The 12,968-nt window shown below is 41.4% G+C and overlaps 1 protein-coding gene across 2 annotated transcripts in view; it reads left to right on the top strand.

The window, feature by feature from the left end:
* LOC139413495 (F-actin-capping protein subunit beta) overlaps nt 1-10,860 on the top strand; it is a 31,877-nt gene extending 21,017 nt beyond the window's left edge. Inside the window, exons 3-9 of one of the 2 annotated variants that reach the window (XM_071160962.1) lie at nt 4,445-4,566; nt 6,075-6,188; nt 6,629-6,887; nt 7,056-7,121; nt 8,500-8,576; nt 8,992-9,093; nt 9,775-10,860. In XM_071160962.1, coding sequence (XP_071017063.1) covers nt 4,445-4,566; nt 6,075-6,188; nt 6,629-6,887; nt 7,056-7,121; nt 8,500-8,576; nt 8,992-9,085 — 732 coding nt within the window. In that variant the 3' untranslated portion in view covers nt 9,086-9,093; nt 9,775-10,860. The remainder of the gene's footprint in view (nt 1-4,444; nt 4,567-6,074; nt 6,189-6,628; nt 6,888-7,055; nt 7,122-8,499; nt 8,577-8,991; nt 9,094-9,774) is intronic. The other variant, XM_071160963.1, reaches the window with a different exon arrangement.
* Nucleotides 10,861-12,968: the final 2,108 nt, after the last annotated feature.

The raw sequence follows: 12,968 nt of genomic DNA on the forward strand, positions 1-12,968 counted from the left end.
TTTAGCCTATTTGAGCTGTTCTTGCCATAATACGGACTTGGTCTTTTACCAAATCTTCTGTATACTTGTGACAACACAACTGATTGGCTCAAACGGATTAAGAAGGAAAGCAATTCTACAAATTAACTTTTAAGGCACGCCTGTTAATTCAAATCAAATCAAATGTATTTATATAGCCCTTCGTACATCAGCTGAGATCTCAAAGTGCTGTACAGAAACCCAGCCTAAAACCCCAAACAGCAAGCAATGCAGGTGTAGAAGCACGGTGGCTAGGAAAAACTCCCTAGAAAGGCCAAAACCTAGGAAGAAACCTAGAGAGGAACCAGGCTATGTGGGGTGGCCAGTCCTCTTCTGGCTGTGCTGGGTGGAGATTATAACAGAACATGGTCAAGATGTTCAAATGTTCATAAATGACCAGCATGGTCCAATAATAATAAGGCAGAACAGTTGCAACTGGAGCAGCAGCACGGCCAGGTGGACTGGGGACAGCAAGGAGTCATCATGTCAGGTAGTCCTGAGGCATGGTCCTAGCGCTCAGGTCCTCCGAGAGAGGGCAAGAAAGAGAATTAGAGAGGGCACACTTAAATTCACACAGGACACCGAATAGAACACGAGAAGTACTCCAGATATAACAAACTGACCCTAATTGAAATGCATTCCAGGTGACTACCTCGTGAAGCTGGTTGAGAGAATGCCAAGAGTGTGCAAAGCCGTTGTTAGGTTCTTATTTTTCAGAGTAAATAACTTGCGGACATTAGAGAAGCTTTAACCAAGTTTAAACACTCTTCCAATCCTTACATTTTATGGCTCTACATGAAGCTAATAAAGAGGGTAACAGGATAACAAACCTTTATTACTCCCTTAAGAGAATCTGTCCTCACCTCCTGACCTCAACACATTCCTTCATCTAATCCACAGATGTCCATTGATTTTCTACATAGAACCATTCACTTCGGACATAACCCAGTCTCTTTCATTTCCTATCTCAATGATCAAAGTTTAGCCAATTCCAACACTGTCAAGGCAAAGGGTGGCTCTTTGAAGAATCTCAAATATAAAATATTTTGGTTACTACATGATTCCATGTCATTTCAAAAATGTTGCTGTCTTCACTATTATTCTACAATGTAGAAAATAGTCAAAATAAAGAAAAACCCTTGAATGAGTAGGTGTTCTAAAACCTTTGACCTGTACTGTACAAAAGTTTGGGATCACTTAGAAATGTCCTTGTGTTTTGCGGGTACTATTTCATTTAGCTGCCAGTTGAGTACTTGTGAGGTGTCTTGTTTCTCAAACTAGACCCTAATGTACTTGTCCTCTTGCTCAGTTGTGCACCGGGGTCTCCCACTCCTCTTTCTATTCTGGTTAGGGCCAGTCTGCACTGTTCTGTGAAGGGAGTAGTACACAGTGCTGTACGAGATCTTCAGTTTCTTGGCAATTTCTCGCATGGAATAGCCTTTATTTCTCAGAACAAGAATAGACTGACGAGTTTCAGAAGAAAGTTCTTTGTTTCTGGACATTTTGATCCTGTAATCAAAACCACAAATGCTGATGCGCCAGATACTCAACTAGTCTAAAGAAGGCCAGTTTTATTGCTTCTTTAATCAGCAGTTTTCAGCTGTGCGAACACAATTGCAAAAAGGTTTTCTAATGAGCAATTACCCTTTTAAAATGATAAACTTGGATTAGCTAATGCAACGTTCCATTGGAACACAGGAGTGATGGTTTTTGATAATGGACCTCTGTACGCCTATGTAGATATTCCATTAAAATCTGCCGTTTCCAGCTACAATAGTCATTTACAACATTAACAATGTCTACACTGTAAATGTGCTTTTCTTTCAATCAAGGACATTTCTAAGTGACCCCAAACTTTTTAACGGTAGTGTATATATTTTAATTGAACCTTTATTAAACTAAGTTAAGAACAATTTCGGCCTATTCCAACCAAACCCGGACAATGCTGGGCCAATTGCGCGCCGCCCTATGGGACTCCCAATCATGGCTAGTTGTGATGGCCTGGAATCGAACCAGGGACTGTAGTGATGCCTCTAGCACTGAGATGCAGTGCCTTGGACCGCTGCGCCACTCGGGAGCCCGATAAACTGGGTGGTTCAAGCCCTGAATGCTGATTGGCTGAAATCTGTATCTGAAAGCCGTGATCGGGTATGACAAAACATTTTATTTCTACTGCTCTAATTACGTTGGTAACCAGTTTATAATAGCAAAGGGGACCTGAGGTTTGTGGTAAATGGCCATTATACCATAGCTAAGGGCTGTATCCAGGCACTCCACGTTGCGTCATGCGTAAGAACAGCCCTTAGCCGTGGTATATTAGCCATATACCACACCCTCTCGGGCATTAATTAATTAATTGTACACCCGAGTATACAAAACATTAACACCTGATCTTCCAATGAGATTTCCAGGTGAAAGCTGTGATCGTTTTATTGAATATGTTTACATGCACACTAATTTGATATTAAACTTATGGAAGGAGGCGGCATATTGAAATGGTCATGTAAACACCTTACTCTGCATATCTTTGGCGATATAATTGGCGAAAGGTCAAAATCGAAGTACACATACGTTGTTCAGAAAACCAGCCGTTTTAAGCAATCTTTTGAATTATTAGGACATGTAAACAGCTTAATTTGGCGGTCAAGCTGTGTCTTTGATCTGCGCATGTGCCAGCACCAGTAGCGCAAGCCTCCCTCTAGTGTGAAGTGAGCTCGAGAAAAACAAAGTATGCATCTTAGAAATTGTTTTCACATACACATTTTGTCTGAACTCCGAATCAAATAGGCTAAACCAAAAATAACATGGTCACTGTCGTAGAATGTTTATTTTGAATGGCCATTTTCTGCGTTGATCAAAAGTCCCATCAGGTAGCCTGATTTCAGATGTCCATGTAAAAAGTATTAGGGATATTGTTCTTGTTGCAAAGCATATAACTGTTTTAAACAATCTATTATACTATAAACAATAATTGTATTGTGTGCATGTAATCGTTTTCATTGTCACTTGTTAAATCCACTTCAATCAGTGTAGATGTGTGGAGGAGACTGGTAAAATAAGGATTTGAGACATGGATTGTGTATGTGTGACATTCAGAGGGTGAAAAGATTTAAGTGCCTTTTGAACGGGGTATGGTAGTTGGTGCCAAGTGCACTGTTTTTTAGAAGAACTGCAACGCTGCTGGGTTTTTCATGCTCAACAGTTTCCTGTGTGAATCAAGAATGGTCCACCACCCAAAAGACATCCAGCCAACTTTACACAACTGTGGGAAGCATTGGAGTCAACATGGACCAGCATCCCTGTGGAATGCTTTCGACACTTTGTGGAGTCCATGCTCTGACGAATTGAGGATGTTCTGACGGCAAAGGGGGGGTGCAACTCAATAATAGGAAGGTGTTCCTAATGTTTGATATACTCGGTGTATTTGTCAAGTAAGGTACATGATGTAATGGTGCCACACAAAATGTTGCGCTACACAGCATTCCTAACCTAGCCCACACAATGTCTGCTGTGTGGATCAAGCGGTCAACAAGTCGAGCAGTCATTTTGAAAGGGTAAGAACATTTCAGCGAGACAACTCAAAGGCAAAATCCATTAAAGCCAAGATAATGGAATTCATTGTCAAGGACAATCAACCGTTCTCTGTCGAGGGTGTTCGCCGACTGGTCGAGTACCACTATACGCTACCAAGTGCACTATTTTTCCAGATGTTGCCCGACCGGAGTTATACTGCTATTAGCTTCACAACATGCATACTATGGGACGCCGTTTGTCTTTGCGTGTCAAAAAAGATACAGGAACACTGTCAAAGCTGTACAAAAATGTTGGCAAACACCGGCCACGAACAATGTGTTTACCAAACTATGTTTGACCACATCTTATGGGGTAGCTAGCTTTAGCTTGGTACCTAGCTAGCACCAATACAACCAGCCTGAAAACATTGACCAGTAGAAACTGAGGATGGATCTGCAGTTTTCTCTTATCACAGCCATTAAACTCAACTGTTTTAGTCACCATTGGCCTCGTGGTGAAATCCCAGATCGGTTTTCTTCCTCTCCGACAACTGAGTTAGGAAAGACACCTGTATCCTTGTAGTGAATGGGTGTGTTGATACACCATACAAAGTGTAATAACTTCCATGTTCAAAGTGATATTCAAAATCTGCTTTTTTTTGTTTACCCTTTTACAATAGGTGACCAGGGAGGCATTGGAAAACCTCCCTGGTATTTGTGGTTGAATCTGTTTTTGAAATTCACTGCTTGACTGAGCGACCTTAAATATAATTGAATGTGTGGGGTACAGAGATGAGGTTGTCATTCAGAAATCAAGTTAACCACTTTTTGCACACACATGAGTCCATTCAATTTAATATGCGACTTGTTAAGCAAATGTTTACTCCTGAACTTAACTTTCTGTCTGTGTCCAGGTGCCCAGTCTGTGTGAGGACCTACTCTCCTCTGTGGACCAGCCTCTGAAGATTGCCCGGGACAAGGTGGTGGGGAAAGACTACCTGCTCTGTGACTACAACAGAGACGGTGACTCCTACAGGTAGGACTGACAACCTGCAGCTCCTCCTTTATCTCTATCTTACTTCCCTTCCCACATATCCATCTCCTCAGAAACCATGCCTGGTATAAATTAATGTCATTACATCTCCTCAGAAACCATGTCTGGTATAAATTAATGTCATTACATCTCCTCAGAAACCATGCCTGGTAATGACATTAATTTATACATCTCCTCAGAAACCATGCCTGGTATAAATTAATGTCATTACATCTCCTCAGAAACCATGCCTGGTATAAATTAATGTCATTACATCTCCTCAAACCATGCCTGGTATAAATTAATGTCATTACATCTCCTCAGAAACCATGTCTGGTATAAATTAATGTCATTACATCTCCTCAGAAACCATGCCTGGTAATGGCATTAATTTATACATCTCCTCAGAAACCATGCCTGGTATAAATTAATGTCATTACATCTCCTCAGAAACCATGCCTGGTAATGACATTAATTTATACATCTCCTCAGAAACCATGCCTGGTATAAATTAATGTCATTATACATCTCCTCAGAAACCATGCCTGGTATAAATTAATGTCATTACATCTCCTCAGAAACCATGTCTGGTATAAATTAATGTCATTACATCTCCTCAGAAACCATGCCTGGTAATGACATTAATTTATACATCTCCTCAGAAACCATGCCTGGTATAAATTAATGTCATTACATCTCCTCAGAAACCATGCCTGGTATAAATTAATGTCATTACATCTCCTCAAACCATGCCTGGTATAAATTAATGTCATTACATCTCCTCAGAAACCATGTCTGGTATAAATTAATGTCATTACATCTCCTCAGAAACCATGCCTGGTAATGGCATTAATTTATACATCTCCTCAGAAACCATGCCTGGTATAAATTAATGTCATTACATCTCCTCAGAAACCATGCCTGGTAATGACATTAATTTATACATCTCCTCAGAAACCATGCCTGGTATAAATTAATGTCATTATACATCTCCTCAGAAACCATGCCTGGTATAAATTAATGTCATTACATCTCCTCAGAAACCATGTCTGATATAAATTAATGTCATTACATCTCCTCAGAAACCATGCCTGGTATAAATTAATGTCATTACATCTCCTCAGAAACCATGCCTGATATAAATTAATGTCATTACATCTCCTCAGAAACCATGCCTGGTATAAATTAATGTCATTACATCTCCTCAGAAACCATGCCTGGTATAAATTAATGTCATTACATCTCCTCAGAAACCATGCCTGGTATAAATTAATGTCATTATACATCTCCTCAGAAACCATGCCTGGTATAAATTAATGTCATTACATCTCCTCAGAAACCATGCCTGGTATAAATTAATGTCATTACATCTCCTCAGAAACCATGCCTGGTATAAATTAATGTCATTACAATTATTTGTTTGTCATACATGAACATTTGACCACACACCCGTTTGGTTTGGTCACAAAGGATTGATTTGGGATTTTCTCTTGCTCATTCTTGTTTCTCAGATCCCCATGGAGTAATAAGTATGAGCCACCCATCGACGATGGTGCCATGCCATCTGCCCGCCTGCGCAAACTAGAGGTTGAAGCCAACAATGCCTTTGACCAGTATAGAGACCTGTGAGTACCAGTATGACCAAGTCAGTATGTGAGAGGAACAGACGGACTCATTATTGACACTTTAGAGTATCGTTACACCACAGTAATACCATTTATACCATTATTATAAAGTGGGTCGTTTGGATCCTCAATTCTCATTGGCTATGCCATGTCTATGACGAAAACAAATAACCTGGTAATACCACCAATGACAGTCTTATCATAAATATCCATGTCCTCCTAAGGGGTGACAGGTAGCCTAGAGGTTAGAGCGTTGGGCCAGTAACTGAAAGATTGCTAGATCGAATCCCCGAGCTGACAAGGTAAAAATCTGGCATTCTACCCCTGAACAAGGCAGTTAACCCACTGTTTGTAGACCGTAATTGTAAATAAGAATTTGTTCTTAACTGACTTGCCTAGTTAAATAAAGGTTACATTTTTAAAATGTAATGTGTTGTCAGGTACTTTGAGGGCGGTGTATCATCTGTGTATCTGTGGGACTTGGATCATGGCTTTGCTGGGGTCATCCTCATCAAGAAGGCTGGAGACGGCTCCAAGAAGATCAAAGGCTGCTGGGACTCCATCCATGTGGTGGAGGTGCAGGAGAAGTCCAGCGGACGGACCGCTCACTACAAACTCACCTCCACCGTTATGCTGTGGCTTCAGACGACCAAGACCGGGTCTGGAACCATGAACCTGGGTGGCAGTCTGACAAGACAGGTACTTGCATACAACTGTGTGTGTGTGTGGTGGTGGGGGGAGGGTTGTGTGTGTGTGTGTACATGCTCTCGTAATCTGTCTTGTTTTGTAATCTGTCTCTTGGTTTACTTGTTGCAACATATTTCCACTGTTGGACTGTACAATACCCTCATCTCTCTCTTCTTCCAGATGGAGAAAGACGAGACAGTTGGAGAGTCTTCCCCACATATTGCCAACATCGGCCGCCTGGTGGAGGTGGGTAGAACTAAACCTACTATATGCATGCCCTGATGCACACACTGACATAATGTATAGAAAATGAAATACAGAAGTATCATTTACACAAGTATTCACACCCTTTTGCTATGACACCCCAAATTGAGCTCAATTTCTTTTGATCATCTTTGAGATGTCACAACTTACTTGGAGTCCACCTATAGCCAATTCAATTGTTTGGACATGAGTTAGAAAGAAACACCTGTCTATATTAGGTCCCACAGTTGACAGTGCGTGTCAGAGCAGCACTTTACTATGAAGTCAAAGGAACTCTCCATAGATCTCAGATTGTGATGAAGCATATATCTGGGGAAGGGTATTAAACCATTTCTAGAATTGCAAAAAAATAGCATTTTGGGAAATTCAATGAAATATGGAACTACCCAGACTCTGCCTAGAGGTGGCCGTCCTACCAAACTGAGCAGGGAGGTGACCAAGAACCCAATGACCACTCTGACAGAACAACAGAGTTCCTTGGCTGAGATGGGAGTACCTGCCAGAAGAACAACAAGTCTATACAGCACTTCACCAATCTGGGGTTTATGGGAGAGTGGCCAGACGGAAGCCACTCCTGAGAAAAAGGCACATGACAGCACGCCTGGAGTTCGTAAAAAGGCACGTGAAAGACTCGGATCACAGGCAAAACATTCTGTGGTCTGATGAGACAAAAATTCAACTCTTTGGCCTGAGTGCAAAGTGCTCTGTCGCAGAAAACCAGGCACAGCTCATCACCCATCTAACACTATCCCTACCATGAAGCATGGTGGTAGCAGCATCATGCTATGGGGATGCTTTTCAGTGGCAGGGACTGGGAGACTGGTAAGGGAAGTCAAAGCAATACTGGAATGGCTTCAGAACAAGAATGTGAAAGTCCTTGAGTGGCCCAAACAAAGTCCAGACTTGAATCCCATCTAATTTAAAAAAGCTTGAGAAAATCTACAAGGAACAATAGGAGAAAATCCCCACATCCAGATGTGCAACCCTGATAGACATATCCATGATGAAAGTTGGAATCGCCATCAAGGGTGTGAATATTTATGTCAATTAGATATCTGCATTTCATTGTGAGAAATGTATATCACTGTTTTACTTGGTTTACATGGTTACTTTAGCATTATTTCAGCTAAGGAATCCATGTGAACCACTGTGTGTGTGTGTGTGTGTGTGTGTGTGTGTGTGTGTGTGTGTGTGTAACTGTATAAATTAGCAACAAATCCTAAAAACATGTTTTCACTGTGTCCGGGCTGTTACAACAAAATGTGCAATAGGTCAAGGAGCATAAACTTTCTGAAGGCACTATCTATTGATATGTTTATCACAATAATAGTGTTATGTAAATTCATTTTTCTAACCTCAGGATATGGAGAATAAGATTCGCTCCACTCTCAACGAGATCTACTTTGGGAAGACCAAAGACATCGTCAATGGTTTAAGGTACGTGAGTGCGGAAACAGACACACTTGTCACATTGATGTAAAGTCACTATATTCTGCTGCAGATGCTCTATGTCTCGGCACACCTGACATCCACGTCGAAGACGGGTACTAATGAGCTCCTGCAGTCTACTACTGCATTTCTAGTTTGGCCTCTTTCAGCCACACGCCTGTTTTAACCTTGGCTACTTCAGCTCATCTGTTGACTGGGATTTCCCCTCATTTCACTCTGCCATATTGTGTTATCTGCTTCCCATGTCATTGTCTGTTTTTCAGTTCTACATTTTTCAACCTTGTTTATTTGCTTCCATGTCCCTCCTCCTTCCCCTGTCCTATCTCTTCTCTATGCCCACTCATCCCTCATTTGTCTGTCTGCCTGTCCCTCATCTCCCTTTCTCCTCTCCACTGTGGTCCAGATCTATTGACACTCTGCCTGATAACCAAAAGTACCGGCAGCTCCAGAAGGAGCTGTCTCAGGTCCTCACCCAGCGCCAGATCTTCATTGACTAGGGCCAGAGGTATCGTCTGGCATGGGACAACAGGCTGTGTGTCTGTGGCATTGGAGGAATGTGTGTGCGCGCTTGCATGTGTGGCATGGTGTTTGTGTGATTGAGTGGTTTCCCAGAAAGTTGCAACACGCTGACATTGTTTCTCAAGGAGCGTTTGTTGCAGCTAAGCCAACCATGCCAACATGCAGTTTGAGACAACCAACTGCATGAGGAAGAGTCCTAGATGATTAACTTACCTGACTAAACATTTCATGTTGATTGCGCCTAGACAGGCAGTGTCTGGAGTGTATTAACCCAGCCATCTTTTCTACAGTGAGAGAGAGTTGGAGACCATGTGATATCCTCACAACTTGTTTAAAAATGAATTTGCTCTGTATCTCTACCTATTTTTCCCTCTATCTACCCATCTTATTTGCTTTCTCACAAATTCACTTTTACTGCATCTATTAATTGTTGAGTTCCAAATAGGCCCCAATTCCCTTGGCACTCCTGTATATCTGAAACTATTGTAATGTTTTATGGTACTTGCTTCTGTGAGGCTGAAACTTTTATCATATTGCTTAGGTTTTTATTTATTTATCAAAAATATCTACAGGAGTGCTTTGGGGAATCGGTGTTACAGGTTGATTTTGGAATCTAGTGTATATTGAATCTTTCTCACTCCTTCTCTCATTCCCTCTTCCCTGACAGGAGTGTTCAGACCCTGGCTGACAAGTCGAAGCAGGAGGCTCTGAAGAACGACCTGATGGAGGCGCTTAAACGCAAACAGCAAAGCTAGAGATGCTATTTTTTTTATTTGATTTTCCTCTTTCTCTCTCTGTTCCCCGCGCAGTATCTCCACCTTACTCAACCATCTTTTTTCTGTTTGTACGTCTCTCCTTCCATGCCTGTTTCAGTGCTGCACTCTTGTTCATTTGTGGGAAAAAACAAAAAAGAGAATGTTTAGCTTTTTTTGTTTATTTTCACGCATTGTTTTGAGGCATCTCATTCGCTTTCAAGCCATTCACCCACCCTGTCTCTCCCTCCGTCTCTCTCTCTGTCTCTCTCATGTTATGAATATTATGATAGTATTCTTAAGGTTAATGATAATCTTACAGTTTTACCGCAATGTTTATAATCCCTACAGCTCTGTCACAGCTGAGTCTGTTTTGAATGAGTGACATCAGCTTCTCTCCTATCCTCTGGTTAGGGGACAGAATCAGATACAGACTGTACTGTAGCTAGGCTTGGCTGGGCTAACAAATCGTCATTCATTTCCACCAACATTTTCTTTCTTGTACCCATTATATCAAAGTGTCTGTGCCACCACCTTTCTTGAAATATAACTGTCATTTTTCTGGGTGATGTAATGGCAAACGAATGGGAGAGGGTGGCCCTAGATATTATGTATTGTATGGATTGGTCTATGGTTTGACCTTCGTCCCACTCTTACCCGCATGCGGTGTGAGTCTGAACGCATTGGATCACGGGATGGAGCTGTAGACCTCTAAAACATGGGGAGGGACTGTTAGGTTCACTGTGTATACCCATGTCATTAAGTCCCCCTCTTACACTGTGTATAACGTGATGATTTGGATACCTCGGTCTCTCTCTCGGTCTCTCTTTCACCTGGTCTATGTTGGGGGCACAGTTTTGTCTTTTTGCGTCTTGAAGGAAGCTTTTGACCTTTTCCGTTTTGGGGGGAATCTTTTTTGTTGTATTTTGTTTTTATTTTGTAAAGCTAATGATTCATATTTTATTAGAGCCTCCAGCAACAATAAAAACAGTAAAAAACTATTTATTGTAATATTTTAACTTTTGCTTCTTTTCTGCATCATGTCCATCACTCACAAGGTTGAAACTTTTTGCTCTAGACTTGTTCTTGGGCTCTAGACTTGTTCTTGGGCGATCTAAAGATTATGATTGAATTAAACCAGTTATCTAAAGATGACCAATGGAAAATGTTAGGTTGCTGTGACCGTGATGGCCAGCTTCAGCTTATTATTAGTGACATCAGGGCACTGGGCACAGAAGTTCAGCTCCACACACTGCAGGTGTTATTTTCCCTCACATCAGTAAATGTTACTCGGTTGGTAGAGCATGGCACTTGCAATACAGGATAGTGGGTTCGATTCCTGGGACCTGCCAAACGTAAAATGTATGACTAAGTCACTTTGGATAAAAGCATCTGCTAAATGGCATTATTATTGTTACTCCAGGTGATCTCTTCCTGAACTAGATCTACCTGTATGTGCCTTCTCAATATTGTACACTGTTGCAGTCTCCACAGGTACCTTAGACCATATGTGAATGTAAGTGCACAATGTAAACTGAACCGATCACTTTCACAGTTCTAGGTTGCTGGGTCAAGACGTTATTGTATCAAGACTGTTTAATGCTTACAGTAGGATTACTGTAAAAGAGATCTGTGGACTTCTCTTGAAAGATGCGTTTCAGCCTAAACTTGTTTTGTCTCAATTGTTACCTAAATAGCCAAAAGTTAGGACTTGATTAATTGCTCTAATTGCTGTCTGCAGTAATGCACATGTACCAGCAGGTGGCAGTAAAGTGAATGTACAGGTAACTTCTACAATAAAGGAAACACCATAGTGTCCTAATGCTTTGGACCACCACGAACCAGAACAGCTTCAATGCACCTTAACAGATTCTACAAATGTCTGGAACTCTATTGGAGGGATGCAACACCATTCTTCCATGAGAAATTCCATAATTTGGTGTTTTGTTGATGGTGGTGGAGAATACTGTCTCAGGCTCTGTTTCAACAATCTCCCATGAGACTGCCATGGCATTTGGTTTACATTTTCATTCTCATTATACCATTCAGTGACCACTTGTCCATGGTAGTCAAAATAATGGCCTTCCCAGCTACTTTATACACAACCCTAAGCGTGATGGGATATTTATTGCAGAATTAACTCAGGAATCCCACCTGTGTGGAAGCACCTGCTTTCAATATATTTTGTATCCCTCATTTACTTAGGTGTTTCCTTTTATTTTGGCAGTTACCTAGTTCACCCTCAGCAACAACAACAAAAAACGATTCTACAAACCAGATCAATAGCAGTCTAAAGAATGACTAGGAGTAGCCTATTTACTTTCACAGCTGCTCAATTCTTCCTCACGTCTGTGTAAGAGGCACATAACAGACATATGGCATAATGCCTCTGCTTTAGATGAGGATGATGATTAAGATGCCTTTGGCATGACCCATCTCCCACATGAGATACCAGCAGCATCTGCTGGGCAGCTTTCAAAAATGGTGTTTACATGAAACATTACAAGATATACCCCTGCTCACTGTCCTGCCATTTACGCCATTTAACCTCATATTCGAGAACAGCATTTCAATACCTGCATAGGACTAGAGAATAGCATGAATCATTACTTTTCACATAGGCCTGATGTGTAGTGTCATTTGACTACCCTATAAGGTAAGGTCACTTTTGAATTAGACAGGTATGTATACGCATAGGGAAACACTACACTTTCTGTGCCTGGGGTTGTGTTCGGGGGGGATGAGAACTGTTTGTTATTTAAATATTGACAGCATTTGTTTAGGCTTATCAACAATCCATGTACTGCTACTTTGCAAAAACACTGTAAACAGCTATATGCGTCTTCCACAAGGGGGACCAAACAGGCCAGTCATCTTTCTTTACAACTCAGTGTGGCCCCTGGGAGAACGGACCTTGCTACACACACACACACAATAGATTTATGATAATGAGAAGCCTCGAGCATAAGGGGTAGTAGGAGCCATTTTATTAATTCACGCGAACGGAGTGGAGTTGTGGGTTCGGCGTGTTTGGGTGGTGAGAAGCTTTGGCTAGGTGACTGCGATTTCTCTCCGGATTCAATTGGATTAGCTACTGTGGAGCAGTGAA

This window comes from Oncorhynchus clarkii, chromosome 7 (assembly GCF_045791955.1).
Source record: "Oncorhynchus clarkii lewisi isolate Uvic-CL-2024 chromosome 7, UVic_Ocla_1.0, whole genome shotgun sequence".
NCBI classification, from domain to species: domain Eukaryota; kingdom Metazoa; phylum Chordata; class Actinopteri; order Salmoniformes; family Salmonidae; genus Oncorhynchus; species Oncorhynchus clarkii.